The 20,703-nt window shown below is 42.5% G+C and overlaps 6 protein-coding genes across 6 annotated transcripts; 2 read left to right on the forward strand and 4 right to left on the reverse strand.

Moving 5' to 3' along the window:
- Positions 1 to 832: 832 nt before the first annotated feature.
- On the reverse strand, positions 833 to 1,220 carry LOC121500107 (histone H2A type 1-E-like). Its single transcript, XM_041771567.1, has one exon. The coding sequence runs from the start codon at positions 1,217 to 1,219 to the stop codon at positions 833 to 835; it is 387 nt and encodes a 128-aa protein (XP_041627501.1). The 5' UTR covers position 1,220.
- A 333-nt stretch (positions 1,221 to 1,553) lies between these two features.
- Positions 1,554 to 1,941, forward strand: LOC121500112 (histone H2B type 1-K). The gene has a single exon (XM_041771573.1). The coding sequence runs from the start codon at positions 1,554 to 1,556 to the stop codon at positions 1,932 to 1,934; it is 381 nt and encodes a 126-aa protein (XP_041627507.1). The 3' UTR covers positions 1,935 to 1,941.
- A 2,058-nt stretch (positions 1,942 to 3,999) lies between these two features.
- On the reverse strand, positions 4,000 to 4,349 carry LOC121500118 (histone H4). Its single transcript, XM_041771581.1, has one exon. The coding sequence runs from the start codon at positions 4,347 to 4,349 to the stop codon at positions 4,038 to 4,040; it is 312 nt and encodes a 103-aa protein (XP_041627515.1). The 3' UTR covers positions 4,000 to 4,037.
- A 3,174-nt stretch (positions 4,350 to 7,523) lies between these two features.
- Positions 7,524 to 15,838, reverse strand: LOC121499889 (histone H3.3-like; the record flags this gene model as incomplete). The annotated part of the gene is made up of 3 exons (XM_041771128.1): positions 7,524 to 8,306; positions 11,860 to 13,476; positions 15,205 to 15,838. A coding segment is annotated over one exon (459 nt), but the record flags the coding sequence as incomplete, so codon positions are not given.
- On the reverse strand, positions 15,707 to 16,526 carry LOC121500105 (histone H2A type 1-H). The gene has a single exon (XM_041771564.1). The coding sequence runs from the start codon at positions 16,488 to 16,490 to the stop codon at positions 16,098 to 16,100; it is 393 nt and encodes a 130-aa protein (XP_041627498.1). The 5' UTR covers positions 16,491 to 16,526; the 3' UTR covers positions 15,707 to 16,097.
- Positions 16,527 to 16,819: 293 nt separating this feature from the next.
- LOC121500113 (histone H2B type 1-J) lies at positions 16,820 to 19,282 on the forward strand. Its single transcript, XM_041771574.1, has one exon. The coding sequence runs from the start codon at positions 16,848 to 16,850 to the stop codon at positions 17,226 to 17,228; it is 381 nt and encodes a 126-aa protein (XP_041627508.1). The 5' UTR covers positions 16,820 to 16,847; the 3' UTR covers positions 17,229 to 19,282.
- The last annotated feature ends 1,421 nt before the right edge of the window (positions 19,283 to 20,703 follow it).

Here is a 20,703-nt window from a genome sequence, read left to right on the forward strand (position 1 = left end):
AACAGTGTATGTTCTCATTCATTTGGGGAATATGAATAATAGTGAAAGGGAATATAAAGGAAGGGAAAAGAAATGTTGGGAAATATCAGGAAGGGAGACAGAACATAAAGACTCCTAACTCGGGGAAACGAACTAGGGGTGGTGGAAGGGGAGGAGGGCGGGTGTTGGAGGGGAATGGGTGACGGGCACTGAGGTGGACACTTGACGGGATGAGCACTGGGTGTTTTTCTGTATGTTGGTAAATTAAACACCAATAAAAGTTAATTAAAAAAAAAAAAAAAGAATAAATTAAGCAAATACATGTGCCCCAATAAACAGGATCAAGAATTTACTGGTAATGGGATTCAGTAAGTTCTGCTTATCTTTAATCAATATATCAGACAGTAACTCCCTTCAGAATGAAATGCTAAATAAAATAGCAATGACCACTAAGAATTCCAACATCCAGTGAAAATTAGGATTATTTAAACCATAACTTTTCTAGTATACTCATATCGTTGGTCTTGGGAGTAGTCACTCCATTCTGTACTTTTGGCCGCTTAAAACTAGTGGATAGCATTGTAATTAAAATGGGTTCAGGGATTTGCCTGTCTGCTTCCATCTGGAACTTCTGAATAAGCCCTTCAGAACCTTCTAGCTTAGCCCCTGCCAATCTTCAAGCTGTCCCTTTCTTTAGGTCAGACTACGTTTTTCTTTCTCTCAAGACAGAAGCACTTCACAATAAATAGTATCACCAAAAAGCGAAAATGCAGACCAGCGCAGCAGCTTTCTTTGTGAGGTTATAGGTGGCTCTGAAAAGAGCCTTTGATTTGGAACGTCTCTAACTAGCCGCTCATTTGGCCTTGTGGTGGCTCTCGGTCTTCTTGGGCAGCAGCACGGCCTGGATGTTGGGCAGGACGCCGCCCTGCGCGATGGTCACGCGGCCCAGCAGCTTGTTGAGCTCCTCGTCGTTGCGGATGGCCAGCTGCAGGTGGCGCGGGATGATGCGCGTCTTCTTGTTGTCGCGGGCCGCGTTGCCCGCCAGCTCCAGGATCTCGGCCGTCAGGTACTCCAGCACGGCCGCCAGGTACACCGGCGCGCCCGCCCCGACCCGCTCCGCGTAGTTGCCCTTGCGGAGCAGGCGGTGGACGCGGCCCACCGGGAACTGGAGCCCGGCCCGCGACGAGCGCGTCTTGGCCTTGGCGCGAGCCTTGCCGCCCTGCTTCCCGCGTCCCGACATCAGGAACTTAAACACAAGGCAAGTGGTTGCAAAAGCGAAAGCCGAGTCCAGCACCTTTTATAGCCCCTGTTGGGCGCGAAAAAGAAGGTTTTGCATTGGTTACGGTTGCGGCTTTATCTTAACCAATGGAAATGCAACTTCCGGATTCTCGCATTTTTGATTGGGCAGAACTAAATTTCTGACGTTGGTTTGAATAGTCACCAATCAGACACAGGACTTTAACTTACACCTAATTTGCATGAGAGGTTCTATATGAAAGGGACCAGCGGCACTTTGCTCACACTACACTTTCTTTCTCTTCTTTGAGGAACGTCTGTTCTGTTTTCTCTCCATCATGCCCGAGCCCGCCAAGTCCGCGCCGGCCCCGAAGAAGGGCTCCAAGAAGGCGGTGACCAAGGCGCAGAAGAAGGACGGCAAGAAGCGCAAGCGCAGCCGCAAGGAGAGCTACTCGGTGTACGTGTACAAGGTGCTGAAGCAGGTGCACCCCGACACGGGCATCTCGTCCAAGGCCATGGGCATCATGAACTCGTTCGTCAACGACATCTTCGAGCGCATCGCGGGCGAGGCGTCGCGCCTGGCGCATTACAACAAGCGCTCGACCATCACGTCCAGGGAGATCCAGACGGCCGTGCGCCTGCTGCTGCCCGGGGAGCTGGCCAAGCACGCCGTGTCCGAGGGCACCAAGGCCGTCACCAAGTACACCAGCGCCAAGTAAACTTGCCCAGTAAGCGTCTTGCCCAAGCCCCAAAGGCTCTTTTCAGAGCCACTACGTTGTCACTAATCGAGCTGGAATTTCACGATCGGGATCTAGGCTTCAGTTCAGGCCGTTGCTTTGCGGCGGTTGTGCGGATTCCACTGCCCTGAGTAATGCGCACAGTGCTGGCAAGTCACATTAATTAATTAGTTTAATTTTAATTGCATTAGTTTTTAAAGATTTTGGCTAGGAGGCCAGGCTTGCGCGGTGTATGCTGTGTGCATGTAGTTCCACGGCCGTAACGACCTGAATATAACTCCGCACAAAAAGATTTCTGGCTCTGGCGCTAAAGTGGAGCTCTTGGTTGTGAGCGAGAGCAGCTGTGGCTTCCTGCTTAAATCCTAGCAGCCCACTACTTGTCGCCCCTCTCTGTTGCAATTCTACTATGTGCTCACATGACTAAAAGTAGATCCCAGTGACCACCCACCACCTAAAGTCAGCCTTTTAGCTCAGCAGTTAGGTCCTACACGATTCGATGTGATTAAAAAGACCTTGCATGTTGGAAGGGGCATTAAGTTGGCAGAGTAATGCTTTTACCCAGCTTTAAAAAGTTGGCCTCTGTAGCCCACATGGGGTCGGGAGCATGGCAGACCATCCGGAAGAAGGGCTCATAAGCTATGTGTCTAGCTTAACTAGTTTGTCATGCATAGTGCTAGGGATAATGTGATAGGTGGTACACAAGTGCCTGCAACAATTTGAGCAAACTAAAGTTTGCATCTCTTTGCCTATTTGTACAAGAACATTGATCGGAATTTTGTGATTTCAAGCTGCTAACTTTGTGCTGTCCAGAGAGCTAGTATGATATCTGCTAATAGAGTGCGAGAATACAAGTTAACTTCAGGCCCTCAGACCTATTGTAGAAAGGATTGGAATAATAGGATCTGGTTGGGATATATCGTCAGAAGCACATCTGGTGCCTGTCCTGACATTTCCCTCAGGTCTCCCGTATAGGACTAGGGTGGCAACCCATTCTTTGTGATGGCTTCTTTATCCAGAGAGAGTAGTTAAATTATTACAGGTTTGGATTATAGAATATAACATTTGTAACTTGGTTATTTGACTTGGCTGTCAGTGACTTTGCCATTTTAAGACCAAAATAATAACTCTCGTTAGTGCATGAGAATCCACAGAAAGGATTTATCACAAATTTGAATCAACTATTTGGCATGATTTCTTCTTTAACTGCCATTGTCTTTTATAATGCCATGCAAATTTTAGACATTCGCTTAGTTTATTATTAAAATAGGAAGATCAGCCTGTAAATATAGTAATTTCAGAAAGCATTAATCTGCAAACCAACTAAGGAGATAAGCAGCCTAACATTTGTGTGCTTAGGCCTGACAGGCAACATTCGTAAAAACTAAATACAAATCCAACATTACTAAGACAGGACTCCAAAATAGCCATAAAGCTTGTAAGAAAATTAGCAACTATATATTATAATGAGAAATGCAATTCATCAGTGGTTGCGTAAGCCTTTAGCTCAGGGCGTTACTCCCAAGCCTCGGGATCCAGTCCCACATAGGGCTCCTTGCATGTATGTAGCCTACTTCTGTCTGGGTCTTTGCCTTTAAACAAAATCTTTAAAAACTAATGCAATTAAAATGGATTGTTTAGCAAATGGCAATAAAATTTGCTCTGCCGCTAGTGAAATGTTGAAGATCGGGAGTAACGAGAGCTACCAGAGTACTTGTGCAATACCGGGGGGGGGGGGGGGGGGAGAAATACAATCCTAGGTTTTTCAGGGTTTTTATTGGATGGATCCTGTCCCTTTGCTTATTCTGCAAACATACTAAAATAGCAATTAAGAGTGGCGCCTGGTCCTTCTAGTTTGACCAGAAAGGAGCCAGAGCCAAAGCCAACAGGATTGCACACAATCCCACTCCGCGGCGAAAAGCGGCTGGTCCGCAGAAGCTGTGGTCAGCACTAACCCTGTAAGATGCGTCAGGAAGTGAGCGCCTCCACCGAGACCCGTTTGCAGACGAACACTAAAGCTCCTTCAGTGAAAACTTGGGGGCCCTAAAAAGGACCTTTTTGGTACAGGATGGGAGTCCACTTTGGTTTTCAACCCCCGAAGCCATAGAGGGTGCGGCCCTGGCGCTTGAGCGCGTAGACCACGTCCATGGCCGTGACCGTCTTGCGCTTGGCGTGCTCCGTGTAGGTGACGGCGTCCCGGATCACGTTCTCCAGGAACACCTTGAGCACCCCGCGGGTCTCCTCGTAGATGAGGCCCGAGATGCGCTTGACGCCGCCGCGCCGGGCCAGCCGCCGGATGGCGGGCTTGGTGATGCCCTGGATGTTGTCGCGCAGCACCTTGCGGTGGCGCTTGGCGCCGCCCTTGCCCAGCCCCTTCCCGCCCTTGCCGCGACCAGACATCTCTTCGAAAACCCGAGCGAAAGTGCAGCCAGGGCGGCGCAGCTCCCTCTTATAGGGTTCCCTCTGCGGACCGGAGTGAAAACCGAGAGCGCTGTGGCTTGAAGTCTCCCTTGGTGGGAGGAGGGGCCTAGAAGAAACAGGCCTGTTTCGCGCCTACCTTTTGTTCTCCGAGTGCTGTGGATCCTCAAGACCTAAGGCTATTTTTTCTCCTTTTCTCGTTTATGTTTCCCGTCTCATCCTCATGAAACAAAACTTTAGCATTGTAGAGGATACATTTTAAAAAGCACAGAAAAAAAAACACTGAATATTCTATTATCTCTAGACACATGCATGCATTTTCTTTTTCTACTAATATTGACATAAGACTACCCCATTTTGTAAAGGTTTTCTCCTTGTTATACCCGGGAGGGGGGGGGGGGGGGACGCGTACGCTCCAAATCTTTACTATCTAGAAGTAGAACAAGACGAGCTAATAAAATAGAGAATTTTAAGACCTGGGTATATGGCTACATATTATCTTCCACCAAAGGGTTCCCAATTTTCATTTTTTTTAAGGTTTTATTTATTTATTCATGAGAGAGAAAGAGAGAGAGAGAGAGAGAGAGAGGCAGAGACACAAGCTCACAGAGAAACAGGCTCCACGCAGGGAGCCCGATATGGGATTCGATCCCGGGACTCGATCCTGGGACTCGATTCCCAACAATTTTCATTTTCAACAGCAGTTCCTATGATATCTTACTAATAATGAGTAAAACCATTTTTTAAAATGTGACTAGTAAGAATCCAGACCTGGTTTCTTGTTTGGAGAATTAACTTTTAAGAAATTAACCAGCTGGCTAATCAGTATTACAAATATTTTCTCCACTGATTTGAGGAAATTAATTGTTCATATATCGAATAGTTCACTTAAAATTATTTCTTGAATTTTGACTGTTCTGCTGTTCAGTGTATTTGTAGTGCTGAAGTATTATGATTATTTATAACATTGAAAGATATCTTAGTATTTGGCTATACATCTATTATGGTAAATTTGTTATCTTTGAATTATGGTGTCCTCCTAACTTGAAAACTACCGAATCTCTCCAAGCTAGGTCTTTAAGTGTATCTCTGTAGAGGGTTTGTTTTTTTTTTCCCCTAGATAATACATAATTTAAATTTTTTTAAACTTTCATTAATTACAAGAGCAATTAATTTGTCCTTAATGAACAAATAGAAAATTCAAATGCAGAGTAAAGAAAGTAAACTTTGGTCTTTCTAAGACAGTCTTTATTAAAAGAATATACTTATATACTTAGTTTTAAAAGTTTACATATCTACAATTTTACTATTGCTTAAATTCTGAAAAATTTTAATTGCTTTTTCAGCATTACCATATAATCCCCTTGTTATCCACTTATTTTCTTGCTACCCTGTATTTCAATGAGTTACTTTAAGCAATGTTGCATTACATTCCATTACATTCCAAAGTATTCCATTTAAATTTCATAAATAAGTAAAAGTAATTTTAAGTGTCATTAGAATATTGTATTTTTTCCCTGCATTTATGTTGCAATAAAAGAAAACTTGCCAAACACTTGAAGAAACAAAACTGATTCAACTAGTGAGAGGCAAATCCAGGATATTTTATAGAGGGCTGGATAGCATAGGTTGATTTAAGAGCAAAGAAACATAGAAAATAAGAGACTTACTTCTTCCTGCGGGTTCCTCTATTTTCCTTTTCTCTTTCAGAATTTCTTTCTCTGTCCTTTCGAAATGTATGTCAATCCTTTTTATGGCTAAGTAACTCTTTGGCCACCTCTTAACTCAGGATCTGAGTCATCAAGGAAAACAGGACTCTATTTGCCACTTTCTTGAAAGGAAAATGGACCTAACTTCAGCTGGTATCTGAGTCCACATTACAAACCTACCTAATGTGGGTAGAGCTGTATCCACTTAGCTCTAAAAAAGTAAGATATCTTTCTGTCTTTGCCATTTCTTTAGAAGACTGGCCTGTGATGAGCATAATACTCTGGCTTCATGCTTATTGTTTTCCTTCTTCATTATATTTCACCAACATTAATTCATTGGAATACATTTTATAGATCCTACTCTCTTTACTTTAAAAATCAGTAAAATTCCCACCAACCAGTAGCCTCCCTCTTCATCTGATGTTATAGATTTTTGCATAGCAATTAGTCATGATAAAAGTAGCAATAGATTGTTATCTGAAAACTTGGTCAGGCCCTTTATAGTTTTTGAAATTGATATCCAAAGACATTTCTTTTTCTATAAACCTACAGTATATTATTTTGTAAAATTACAATGCTATTTGGTTTGTTTGCTAATCCTGACTTTAATCGATCAAGACAAACTTCATTCAAATCAAGATACTTTCCTTGTATCTTTCAACAGTTGAAGGGTAGTTGAATATGCCACCCCAAACTATGCTTCTTTGTCATAAGGATTATTTTGAAATTATTATTTTTGAGAAACGGCATATACAGGAAGATGTCTGAAAATAGAAGTTCTTTTATTTTTGCTTTTTAAAAGAGTTTTTGCTTGCTCATGAGAGACACAGAGAGGCAGAGGGAGAAGTGGGCTCCTGGGAGCGTGATGTAGGACTTGATCCCTGGATGAGGGATCAAGCCCTCAGCCAAAGGCAGATGCTCAACCATGGAGTCGAGTCGCCCAGTTGTTCCTGAAAATAGAAGTTACTTTTTAGTAAAAGATATTTACATTTATAAAGGAAATCACCATTTCTAAGTACCAGGAAGGAAGACTACATTATAAGAGAATTTTAATGGAGAAGACACCTACTTGAATGTGTATATCGAACCTTATCTTTGTTTGTCTTGCTTTTCCTGATTTTTTCTCATAACTGTCCTCCTCCTACCCCCTTGTCCCAACACATACCTCTTTATTTTGTCTTTAGCTGAAGATGGTATATAAATAAGGCTGTCGCTTGGCCATTTTGGAATGTTTATTCATTTTTATATCTTTCATGTATACATGAGGTATATACATGTTGATAAAATTTTGGTTGTTTTTCTCTTAATAATCTTTTATTATGGGAATCTATTTTTTTAAAATTTTTATTTATTTATGATAGAGAGAGAGAGAGAGAGAGAGAGAGAGAGAGAGAGAGAGGGAGGGAGGGGCAAAGACACAGGCAGAGGGAGAAGCAGGCTCCATGCACCGGGAGCCCGACGTGGGATTCGATCCCGCGTCTCCAGGATCGTGCCCTGGGCCAAAGGCAGGCGCCAAACCGCTGCACCACCCAGGGATCCCTTATTATGGGAATCTTAGCCAAGAACTCAAAAGGGTAGAAGGAAATTCTTTTTTCCTCCTCAACACAGTACACCTCGAATCAGCAGCAAAATTTCTTAGTTACACTTGTAAAATATATCCTGTGCCTAACAAGGTATTTGGCCTACCACTAGGCCAAGCCACCACTATCTCTTGAACAGATAACAATACTTTCCAACTTTGTATTTACCACATACTTGCCTTAGTGAACTTCCAAAGAAACATAAGTTGGGTATGCCATTCCTGTGTTCAAAACTTAGAATGGTCATTTAAAATGATTTACAGGGATGCCTGGGTGGCTCAGCAGTTAAGCATCAGCCTTTGGCTCAGGATGTGATCCTGGAGTCCTGGAATTGAGTCCCACGTTGGGCTCCATGCATGGAGCCTCCTTCACCCTCTGCCTGTGTCTCTGCCTCTCTCTCTCTGTGTGTCTCTCATAAATAAAAAAATAAAATGATTTACAAAACTCAACTTGGCATGATCTGACCTCTGCCTGTGTCTGTGAATTTACTTTCTTCCCTTGTTCCTTCTGCTCTTGATCTTTGCTACACATTCTTGATCTTAGACTTGATCTTGAACTTCTTTATGCTTTCTGATCCTGATGAAATATTTCATGTATATGATGGCCTCATGTATTTGCATTATCTTCTTAGAAGACTTCCTCCTGCACACCTGTCAGGAAATAACAGATGTTGGTGAGGATGTGGAGAAGGGAATCCTCTTACACTGTTGATGACTGGAAAAGAAGTTGAAGTTGGTATATATATATATATATATATATATATATATATATATATAGCAAAGAAACACACACACACACCATATATATATATATATATATATATTACTCAGCCATCAAAAGGAATGAAATCCTACCAAAAGGATTGTGGATGGGACTAGAGGGTATAATGATGAGTGAAATAAGTCAGTCAGAGAAAGGCAAATACCATATGGTTTCACTCATCTGTGGAATTTAGGAAACAAAAGAGAGAAGCATGGGGGAAAAGAGATGCAAACCATAAAACAGACTCTTAACTAGAAGGAACAAACAGGGTTGTTGAGGGTGATGGTGGGGGGATAGGGTAATTGGGTGATGGGCACTGAGGGCACTTGTGGTAATGAGCACTGGGTGTTAAGTGGTGAATCACTAAATTATACTCCTGATACTAATCTAATATTATACTCTACCTAAACTTGAATTTAAATAAAAACTTGATAAAAATAAATAAATAAATAAATAAATAAATAAATAAATAAATAAAAACTTGACACACAAACAAACAAAAATAATACATCCCCCAAAAGAATGACATAATTTACCATCTGATATTATTCAACTCTCTGCTTAAATACCATCTGGTCAGCATTTTTCCAGGGTCATTGCAGTGGGTTGAATCATTTCCTTCCCCCACTCCCAGTTTATTATCTACCTCGGTTTCCTCTGAATGTCACTTTATTTAGAAATAGGGTTTTTGGAGATGTATTTATTAAAGATCTTGAGATGAAATCATCCTGGATTTAGTGTGGACCTTATATCTAATGATTGGTGTCCTTATATGTGGAAGGAAGGCACACACAGGGAAGAAGGCTAGGTGAAGCTCAAGGTAGGTATTGGAGATAAGCTGTAGCAAGCAGCTGCAAACAAGCCAAGGAACACACAGTGTTGCTATCCACCCCCAGGAGCTAGGCCCAAGGCATGGAATGGTTTCTCCCTGGCAGCCTCCAGAAGGAACAGCTCTGGTAGCTCCTTGATCTTGAGCTTCTGACCTGCAGAACTGTGTAAGAATACATTTCTATTATTGAAAGACTGGTGGTGAATTGTTACAAGCAGCCCAAGAAATGCTTATTGTCACCCAAAAAGGGAACATGCACAGCTGCTCCTGCGCCTCCATAGCCTAGGAACCTGATTTAATTTTCCTTACAACTCTGATCACAACCTAAAATGTAATATTTTTAAAGATCTTATTTTGTTTCTTGCTGGAATATATAGGCTACGAAGGCAAGTAAGTTGCCTTATTCTCTTGGTATGTGCAATGTCTAGCTTGGTGTGACCTAGTAGTTTTTGAGGCAATGAATGACTTATCTTCAATAGGTGATATTTTCCCATTTTATGGAGAATTTTGTAATTAATTACCTTCTTCATTGAAACTCATGTTTCCAGGGATACCTGGGTGGCTGTGGGTGGTTCAGTGTTAGATCATCTGTCTTCCGCTCAGGTTGTGATCCCGGGGTCCTAGAATCAAGTCCCATATTGGGTTTCCTGCAGGGAGCCTGCTTCTCCCTCTGCCTGTATCTCTGCCTCTTTCTCTGTGTCTCTCATGAATAAATAAACAAAATCTAAAAAAAACAAAACAAAAAACAAAAAAAAAACTCATGTTTCCAAATTAATGCCACCATATTTTTGTGTCTAAAATGTGTGTAATATAAAATGAACAGCATATTATACGTATAGTTGGTATTTCTTTTGCTAAAAAGAAAACCACAGGCCCAAAATGGCGTCACTTAGGTTAAAAACCCAGGTCAGCAACCAGGGCTTAATCATGAATCGAATTGTAGTTTCAACTTTCCCAGAAATGTAAATTTTTACCAGTCCATTAGAAATTTTCTGAGAAGCACCAAAGAGGTAATCTGTCTCAGGGACCCTTCTCCACCCCCAAAAAGAAGACAAGGTAATCTGCATAATCCGACCCCCTGGCCTTTCCCCTAAGAGGTGGATCTGGCCTGAAACAATCCTTTCTTTGCTTTTGTTTATAATTTTCTTGCCTCACCCTTCTTTACAACAACATTCCATTTTGTACAGCTCCTCAGATGCTGCCCAATTGGGAAACATTTAATGAAGTCAATTAGATCTTCAAACTTATCTGGTTGAATTTTATTTTTTAACAGATTATTGGCACATAATCATCTATTTTGCTTGCCTACTTAGGTGTTTTAGATTTGATGAAATCTGGTATTAAAAAAATGGTGCAATCACCTTGAACATATGTCTTCATGCAATTGACCAAATATCTCTTCAGAATAAATCCACAGAGGTTCATCTTAACCAAAAAAATTTTTTTGAAGATTGTATTTATTTGAGAGAGTGAAAGCATGCACTGGGAAAGGCAGAAGGAGAGGGAGAGGGAGAAGCAGGCTTTCCACTGAGCAGGGGGCCTGAGGTGGGGCTCAATCTCAGGACTCTGAGATCATGACCTGAGCCCAAGGCAGACTCTTAACCTCCTGAGTCACCCTTAACCAAATTTTTGGCGGAGAATTTGGTCTTTTCATTCTTTACCAGATGGAAATTTAGGAGGAAAGTGATGCATTCCTGGAGGAAAGTGACAATGTCACCAGCTAGCCCCCAAGACCTGACCTTGACTGCCCGCCTGCTTGTACCCACTGACCTTTGCCCCACATTTTTCCTTCAGCTCTTCTTTCCAGCTTATCTTTCAATTCAGGCAAAAGACCCAAGGGGCATAATATCCCGGGCAGGGAAATTGAAACTACACCTCAAGCATTAGCAACTGCCCAGACCACCCAAACCAGTTTGAACTTATCCTGATTCCGACCTGCACAGGTGGACCGTGGAGTGACCCCTGGAGTCACCAACAGTTACCTGTACCTCATTACAATACTAATATCTCTGCCTTTGGAGGAGCACAAGGCTCTTTTACAGAGGGTGTCTAGGTGTGTTTCCTTAAATTGTATATGCTACTATCTAGCTGCCATTGCATACAATGACAAGGCTCCCCTTTCTAAATATCCATCCTAGCCCTAAATAAAAGGAACCCATTCACCCTTGTTTAAGGAGACATGGCTTTGGAAGATTTTCCCCATATCTCCTTATTTGCTGCACATAAAGCTTCCTTTGTGGGACAGCTCTCCTGGTGCAGCTTCATTCTTTTTCCCCTTCCCTTCCCTTCCCTTCCCTTCCCTTCCCTTCCCTTCCCTTCCTTTCCCTTCCCTTCCCTTCCTTCCCTTCCCTTCCCTTCCCTTCCCTTCCCTTCCCTTCCCTTTCCTTTCTTCTTTCTTTTTTAAGTGTTTACTTATTTTAGAGGTGAGGGGAGCAGAGGGAGAGGGACAAGCAGAATCTGTGCTGTGCACAGAGCCCAATACAGGGCTGGATCCCATGACCCCGAGATCAGGACCTGAGACAAAATCAAGAGTCAGATGCTCAGCCAACCTCCTGGTGCAGCTTCTATCTGTGCTCCCCCCCCCCCGCCCCCACCTCCAGGAGAGAACTCACCTTAGTTCCGGTACAATGATACAAATTTTCAGTGTTTATGTTGCATATTATTTCCAAGAAGGGTCATTGAGGTCAACGTCTTCCAGTTTGCTTTTAGATGTCATTCCCCATGAAAGAAATCCAGATCTCCTATTCCCCTTTGATTTGGGTTGCAGCCCACAAATAAATTGATTAGGGAACATAATCACGTTCTTGATGGAGTGTACTTTCATCAGTAGGTAGATAAGCTGGCCCCTGGAAGAAAAAGGGAAAGGACCAGAATCTAGCCAAGGCAGGGCAGGTTATCAGACTAAAGGGTGAATGGATAACTGTCTTTCCCTCCTCTTGCAATCTTTCCCCCCAATCTCCCCACCACATCCAAGTGGTTTTCTTAATGTCTCTTTGTATTGTTATAAAAGGTTCTCATCAAGTCCATATAACTTGGATAGATCATCCAAATCATCTGTAATGGATATATAAATATCTACAAACATGAGAAAAACTGCTCAATTACATTAACCCAGAATATGACATTTAAAATGGAAAAAAAAAGCCTTAAATATGTTGTAAAGAAAGAGCTTTAATTTGCTATCAACTTTTGTTTAAAAACATTATGTATATTAATTAGAAATATAAAGCAGATTTCAGATTTTTTTAAATACAGATCTAATACTGTACTAACAAATATTAAGAAAATATTAATATTAAGTATTCAAAGGAAGCAGAATAGGCTACCCAGGAAACATTCATTCCACTCTGGCATAAGTTTTATTTTGAGCTGAAAGTGTCTGAGGTGAAGCAGATGTAAGAAAAGCTCCATTGCCTCCCTGCTTACTTCCCTAAAAGCAGGAAGTAGATTTACAAAGCTGCCTCTCCTTTCCTCTCTACTAGGAAAGACAAAGGTTAATCCCAGTGTCGGAGCAGGCAGTTAGTGAGGCTCTAACAGGATGCTGGAGGCCAGCAAGGAGAAGGCGGTGGCCAGCGGTGGCGAGGGTCCAGGCCTGTCCTGGAAGCACTCCAGGAGGAGCCAGATGGGCCCCAGGTGGCGGAGCCACCACAGGATACCCCTGGTCAAATAATGAAGAAAAGCAGGAAACCCTGCTTCCAGCCCCAGGTAATAAATATCCTGCCCCTTTTTAACAACCATCAAAAAAAGATAGAAACTCGAACCCTAGTTCACACAGCTTGCTTTCTTGAGCTCACCATGCTCTCACTTCTTGATAGTATACTTCTGTTTTAATAAACTTTGCTGCTTGCACCCCTCATACACTGTGGGGTGTCTGCCCTCGGATTCTTTCTTGAGAGGAGACCTGGAGTCTTCTACAACATCTTTGATAGGGGTTGGGTCCAGACTTCAGGGCCCAGGGCCTCCCAGTTCACCCACCAACACCAGTCGAAAAGCTTTAGACCCATATCAATGGAGAAGGCACCACCTTAAATCTTCCTAACATACTTGATTCTTGTTTTCCTGGTAACTTTCACATAACTGACTTCCGCTCACCTTTTGTCTTTGCCTTAAAGGGGCCAAGGTCAGGATGCCCCAGGAGCTGCCGCTTTGATGAGATCATTTGTAGGAGAAGGCAATTAAGACCCTGAGGGCTCAGAGAAACTTTCTCTCCCTTAACTACGTAGAAGAATCTTAAAAAAAAAAAAAAAAAAAAATCTAAATTAGTCTTTGACAGAAAACTGTTATTAACAGAGATCAATTTTATCTGAGTGACTCACCTGTACGGCAGGGCAAACATCTAATTACCAAACATCTTCTTATCAGCCTGTGAAGTGCATTCCTTCCCTTGGAAATCCTAGACCCCTTCTCCTTAGTTCAGAATGAGATATATGCCTTGTTTTGCCTTCACTGTCTTTGGAATTTCCATGTCTGTGTGGATTCCCTGTACAAATGCTATTAAGTTAGATTTTTCTCTTGTTAAGAAATCTTCCTTTTCTGCCACCTTTCCACCTTTAAAAGCCTTCCTTTTCTGGAACTCAGCAGAACTCCTTTCTATTGCTAAAAGGGACGCTGCCTGATCCCTGAATCATCGAATAAAGCCAACTTGACCTTTACATGTATTCAGTTCAATTTTTGTTGTTTAACAATGCGAATAAACATCTGTGTGCTTTTCTCTTGAGAAAACTCTTTTATTTATAGGGATCTCAGCCAAACACTCAGAAGAGTAGAGGAAAAATTGTTTTTCTTTCCCTTTAATTGGAAGACATATTTAAAGACAGAACAATTGAATAATGAGTAAAATTATTTGGGTTACACAGCTTCTAAAAAGCCCATCAAAAAGTCAAATATTTTACTATGAGGGTGCGTTTGAGTGCCTATCATTGTTAGATATTGTTGTCATCATTTATTTTATTCCAAGAAGTCATAGTTATACTAGGATTAGAAGTTATATTTTACCTAAAAAAAAGTTATATTTTAAGTACAAGAATATGAATATTAATACGACTTATTACTAGACTTTAAGTGTTAAAGAAATCCCAGTTAGAAAGAGACACTTTCAGGGAAAAAAATTATAATTAGGTTGCAAATCATTGGGCACAAACTATAGAGCAAGGGTTTTTAAACTGGAGCTCATATACACAATACCTCTGAGGATGAAAATCAGCAGTGCATGGTTGGGGTGGTGGTGGTGGTGAGGAGGAGGAGGAACACCATGAGCTGAGATAGGGAAAAATATAATTTATCTCTGACTGAATTTCAGTATTTCCCTTTGCAATGAATTTAAGCCACAAACCTCAGTACCTGTGACTTTGTCACCCAATGGAATTCACAGATATCTCATTTCTCATAACAACTGCCAAATTATCTTGAACCATTATTTACTCATTTAATAATTGATGGCAATTATTAGGCTCATCAAGATTGCATTACATAATGTGTTAATAATTAAGCACATATGTCACTCATCAAATTTATTTTTAAAAACACAGATGAGTAATGGGATACATTTTTTGCAATTTTTGCACTTTATACATTTCAAATATTATTCTGAGGATTTCCATAAATGTCAACAGTAAAGCAAGGTGTCCATGACATTCAAGAAAAAACTAAGATCACTTTTTTTTTTTCTTTTTGAGATGACAGTTAAAGGAGTTCATTGAATAGTCAGAGGCAAGAGTCTGCGCTCTGGGCAACAAAAACCTTTGGCAGGGTTTTTCCTTGTTTAATTACAACAATGACAAAAGATGTAATGCACATCAACTGACCTTCCTCCATTAGCTAATCCTGCCACCTTGGCCCAGGGCCCAAGGTTTGTCAGCAGCCCACAGCACACTACCCTTCATTCGTAAGCAGCCTTTGGTCAAACCATACGAGAATCCTCCATTTTTTAGTATTTTCTTTACTCCGCACACACGTACCTTTAAGTCTGTCAGGCAGGCCAGCCCGTGTGACTAGCAACACCTCACATTTCAATGGCAATAGTTATGGTAAACATTCCTTAAATGTTTTGACTTCCTTAAGGAGGGATAGAAATTACATTGAGGCCACAACCCTGACGTTTTTAGGCTCATCCTAAAAGTGAGGGCAGGGTCTCTAAGCATCTGTACTGTTGGGAAAAATGGGTGTGACTCTTGACAGCCTTCGGGTGGGGGAAGACAATCCTGTAACGAAGCTCCCCAGTAACCTGTAGGGGACCTGGATGTCCTTGGGCATGATGGTGACGCGCTTGGCGTGGATGGCGCACAGGTTGGTGTCCTCGAAGAGCCCCACCAGGTAGGCCTCGCACGCCTCCTGCAGCGCCATGACGGCCGAGCTCTGGAAGCGCAGGTCGGTCTTGAAGTCCTGCGCGATCTCGCGCACCAGGCGCTGGAACGGCAGCTTGCGGATCAGCAGCTCCGTGGACTTCTGGTAGCGCCGGATCTCGCGCAGGGCCACCGTGCCGGGCCGGTAGCGGTGCGGCTTCTTGACGCCGCCGGTGGCCGGCGCGCTCTCGCGGGCCGCCTTGGTGGCCAGCTTCTGGCTGAGCCGACCGGTGCAACTTTTCTGCACCAAGAAATTTCACTAACGGACAATATCTAATAGCTTCCTGTACACGCACAGGGACTAGGTTAACAATTGAGCAACATACGTTTGAAGTCCGTTTCCAATTACCGCGGATTACTTGCTTTAAATCCATGGCGCTCTTCCAACCTAGAATAGTAAAACTACCAACCATGTCAAGCTCTTTCCAGAAAATATAGGTGGCCCTGAAAAGAGCCTTTTGTTTGGATTCGACTTGCTCCAACTACTGTGAAAGGTTTTATGTAGGCCACTACTTGCTCTTGGCCTTGTGGTGGCTCTCGGTCTTCTTGGGCAGCAGCACGGCCTGGATGTTGGGCAGGACGCCGCCCTGCGCGATGGTCACGCGGCCCAGCAGCTTGTTGAGCTCCTCGTCGTTGCGGATGGCCAGCTGCAGGTGGCGCGGGATGATGCGCGTCTTCTTGTTGTCGCGGGCCGCGTTGCCCGCCAGCTCCAGGATCTCGGCCGTCAGGTACTCCAGCACGGCCGCCAGGTACACCGGCGCGCCCGCCCCGACCCGCTCCGAGTAGTTGCCCTTGCGGAGCAGGCGGTGGACGCGGCCCACCGGGAACTGGAGCCCGGCCCGCGACGAGCGCGTCTTGGCCTTAGCGCGAGCCTTGCCACCCTGCTTCCCGCGCCCAGACATCGTAGTGTCAAGGTTCTCCTGCAATATAACGTAAAGCTTCTGAGATAAGAAAGAAGAAGAGCGAGAGGTGGGTGGGGGTGGGGTAGCACTTTTTATAACCCTTATTGGGCTTGAAAAAGGAAATCTTTCATTGGCTAAGATTGCAGCCTCATTTTAACCAATAGCAACGCAACGTTGGGGACATTGCAGTATGGTTGGTCAGAACTAATGTCTGACGGTGCCCTGAATGGCGACCAATCAGATCCAGGACTGTCATTGACACCTTATTTGCATAAGAGGTTCTATATAAAATGGACCCATGACTTTTCTTTTCACTTACTAGTCTTTTCTTAGGAGGCGTTTGAGCTTTTGCGAATTATGCCCGAGCCCGCCAAGTCCGCGCCGGCCCCGAAGAAGGGCTCCAAGAAGGCGGTGACCAAGGCGCAGAAGAAGGACGGCAAGAAGCGCAAGCGCAGCCGCAAGGAGAGCTACTCCATTTACGTATATAAGGTGCTGAAGCAGGTGCACCCCGACACGGGCATCTCGTCCAAGGCCATGGGCATCATGAACTCGTTCGTCAACGACATCTTCGAGCGCATCGCGGGCGAGGCGTCGCGCCTGGCGCATTACAACAAGCGCTCGACCATCACGTCCAGGGAGATCCAGACGGCCGTGCGCCTGCTGCTGCCCGGGGAGCTGGCCAAGCACGCCGTGTCCGAGGGCACCAAGGCCGTCACCAAGTACACCAGCGCCAAGTAAACAAGTTGGCTGCAAATTCAAAAACAACGGCTCTTTTGAGAGCCACCCATATTCTCAAGGAGAGCTGTTCGTTTTTCTTCCGTGCTGCGTTCTTGTAACTCGTTGCAATAATTAGTCTGCCAAGTATGACAATTGAACAAGACCAGACTTCTGTCGCCTTAACTAAATGACCTAAGTAACACTACCAAGCCCTGGCAAGGCTTTGTACAAACCAGCAACGCTCAGAGCTTGTCACTGTCCGTTGGGAACTCTTGAAAAATGCTCTACCACTAGTTCTGATAACTTAGGCTTAAGTCTCCATGGAAGAGAAAGCTAAACTCGAAAGAAATTCCGAGAACTCCGCAGTTCGGTTATCTGGAGCTGGAAGCTGGACGTGGCGCCCGCCTGCAGGGATTGCGCGGGCAGTTTGAATTTGCCGCCGTCCCTCCCCGCGCTCTGGTCACTGGCAGCTGAGGGAGAGGGGAGGCGGGCAGCCGCCTCCCGCCCCGGAGCCCAGCGCACACGAGCACCCGGGAGTGAGTATTCTCGCGTGGTCTATCCTGCTTTTCGGTTTCCTGATCTTCTAGCTTTCTGCCCTTGTCTGGAGTGACGTTTATTATTTCCGCGTGGAACTTTCGTTGGAGAGAAAGGAATCTGGAGGATGTGATTTTCATCCTGAGAAGCAGCAATGCTTTATTTCTAATTAGGGCGCTACTTTCCCTTTGCCATACATCCGTATGATGGAAAATGCTACAGGACGAGACAGGACTACCTGGGGGGGTCCAATGAAGGCAAAGAAGCTTGATGGCATCTATCCTAGACTTTCTCGAAACAAAAATCGGTGTATTTTAACGTTCTTTCGTTGGTAATTTAAGTCCTGTTTGCCTGAAACCAGTGAGGGAGAACAAACTCCGTGTGAGTTTGGTTGTCATAAATAAAAGCCAGTCTCCCAACAATAATATGTCTCTATTATAACTATTCAATATTCTGTATCTCTGAGCTAAAAAGTCATGATCCAAAGCATTTGGAAGTTTCCACTATGGCTGGTTTTGGGTTTAGATAATTATTTTAAGTGGATTTAATTTAAATACATTATCTAATTTATCTAAAACGAATCTAAATTTAGTACAGTGGTGACACCTAAGACCATATTTTGTTAAATCCGGTATCAAATATATACTTTTTGTTGACTCAAATCCTACTCATGTTTCAATTCCCACTTCAATCTTGCATATAGTTAGTTCCATATATATACATATATATATCAGTATGAACTGCTACTGTTTTGTTGTATGTTTCCACATAGAAAATGTACAGTCAGAAAAAAAAAAGTTCTTTCCTTCATCTCCATCCCACACTAATGAAAACTGAGTATCTGTAAATAAGGATGCAAATAATTTTTGTCACTTCCTCTGTCATGTGTCACATGAGCCCCCATCCTCCATTAATCCAAATAATCAGATGATAATTTGCAAGCTAAATACTTTTTTGTTGTTATTTGTCTTTTAGGCTATAGAAATCAGAATAAAAATTGAGAATTTGTGGGAAAAGGACAGAGATTGAGACAGAGGATGAGTCATATGCAATAGTCCATTATTAGAAAATCTTTAAAGACTAAGTTTTTGAAAGCTACAACGTTGAAAAGATCCCAGCCAATTCCCCTTTACTCAGAAAATTAAACTGCCTAAACCATAAACAAATCAGGTAAATAAATCAAATTTTCATCTTGGGGTTATTTGCACTTTGATAGAGCTGTTATCCCTTTAACCCATTGCTAATCAGCTTCAGAAGAACTGGTTCAAAGCTAAACTAACATAGTATGTCGTTTACAAAAGTGTACATTGTGAAATAGCATATCACAAAATAAATAGATATTTGTTGATGAAAGTATTCATGACTATTTGACAGGGCTTCCTTGGAAATCACAAGCCAGAATGATGCTTTGAACACTGTGTTGGTAGAACTAGTTGTTTGTAAGGAATCCTTTTTCCAGCCATGTCAAATGATTATATTTTATTTTTCTACTGCGTACATTATTTTTTTATATTTGTTAAAATTATCATTATTTTTTAAAATATTTTATTATTCATTCATTAGAGACACAGAGAGAGACATAGACAGAGGGAGAAGCAGGCTTCCTGCGAGGAGCCTGATATGGGACTTGATCCAAGGATCCCAGGATCAGGACCTGAGCCAAAGGCAGAGGTTCAACCACTGAGCCACCCAGGTGCCCCATTATTTCTTTTAAACTAATCTCCAATAGTTGTTGAAATCAAGGCACCCATTCCCCAGTGAATTAATAGAGACCCACTGACAAAGCCTATGGAAAGATCAATGGCCCTATATCTAGAGACCACGCAGATAAACATCATTATACCTTTGGTATGTTAAACTTAATCGCGTTGTAATATAATTTGGGCTAATATTATTTTCAAGTTTTGATAATAAATGGTAAATATCCAATTAGTAGTAACTATATTTACGAACTATCCATGAACCTGAATGATTTATTCTTAGCTTTAATTTCGAACTGTCACTTTTCTTGAAACTTCCCCCAAATGTTGGATATGCCATTCCATTTTGAGTCTGCATAGCATGAAGGCATATTTTCATTCTGCACTTACCTGTAGACTGAAGTTTTTCAATTTTAATTTAAAAAAAGGATTCCTGAAGAACTTGTTTTGCATGTTATTAATATTTTTTCTAGTCTTTGTAAATGGATCTGTTCTCATTTACTATGGAAACTATACTATATACTTGATGTTGGGAAACCAAATGCACGTGTTGTTTGTGTTCCTACTGCTTGCACACCATCAGATCTGCAAACCATGAAGCATACAACAGCATTCGATTGTCATGTGGAAGTCATATATACAAGGCCTACCACATAGGCCCTGTACTGAAGAAAAAAAATTGTTAGAGCAAGCAGCTCACACTCCATTTATTTCTACTTTGAAATATAGTTATACTTATTATTATTAAAAACACGAGGAGTTTCCTATAAATTGTTGATTGAGAAAGACTATCTAGTTTTGAAACTAGGCCATGCCACTTAAAATTTGCATTTACACATTAGTTTCTCTAGCTTTTTTCCTCGTTTAAAAGGGGGATATAGTAGTGGTTCTCATGAATTAATATTCTTAACATGCCTGGAACAATGCCTTGCATATAGTAAGTATTCAACATATGTGAGCTAATACCACTGCTGACACCAATCCTAACAGCAGTATTAGAAACAGTAATAACAATGTACTACTCAGGAGTATCCATGAAAGACAAGAGGGAAGAGAGAATTGCTGCCACTGCGAAGAATTGGGAGCATTGTATCTCATTGTTTACTTTTGCTGGAAAGAGAAATGATCTAAGATATTGATCTAAACTGATTCATGTGTGTGGGTAAAGGCAGAGATTGAAGGGGACAAAATGGAGGTTTGTTGACTAGTTTGGGGGAAGAGTGATAGGGACGCACTCAGAATGGTTCCAAGGTATAAGAATA

Source organism: Vulpes lagopus, chromosome 10, assembly GCF_018345385.1.
Source record: "Vulpes lagopus strain Blue_001 chromosome 10, ASM1834538v1, whole genome shotgun sequence".
Lineage (NCBI taxonomy): Eukaryota > Metazoa > Chordata > Mammalia > Carnivora > Canidae > Vulpes > Vulpes lagopus.

Coding starts and splice junctions, on each gene's coding strand:
- LOC121500113 (XM_041771574.1), top strand. CDS start 16,848: ATGCCCGAGCCCGCCAAGTCCGCGCCGGCCCCGAAGAAGGGCTCCAAG.
- LOC121500107 (XM_041771567.1), bottom strand. CDS start 1,219: ATGTCGGGACGCGGGAAGCAGGGCGGCAAGGCTCGCGCCAAGGCCAAG.
- LOC121500112 (XM_041771573.1), top strand. CDS start 1,554: ATGCCCGAGCCCGCCAAGTCCGCGCCGGCCCCGAAGAAGGGCTCCAAG.
- LOC121500105 (XM_041771564.1), bottom strand. CDS start 16,490: ATGTCTGGGCGCGGGAAGCAGGGTGGCAAGGCTCGCGCTAAGGCCAAG.
- LOC121500118 (XM_041771581.1), bottom strand. CDS start 4,349: ATGTCTGGTCGCGGCAAGGGCGGGAAGGGGCTGGGCAAGGGCGGCGCC.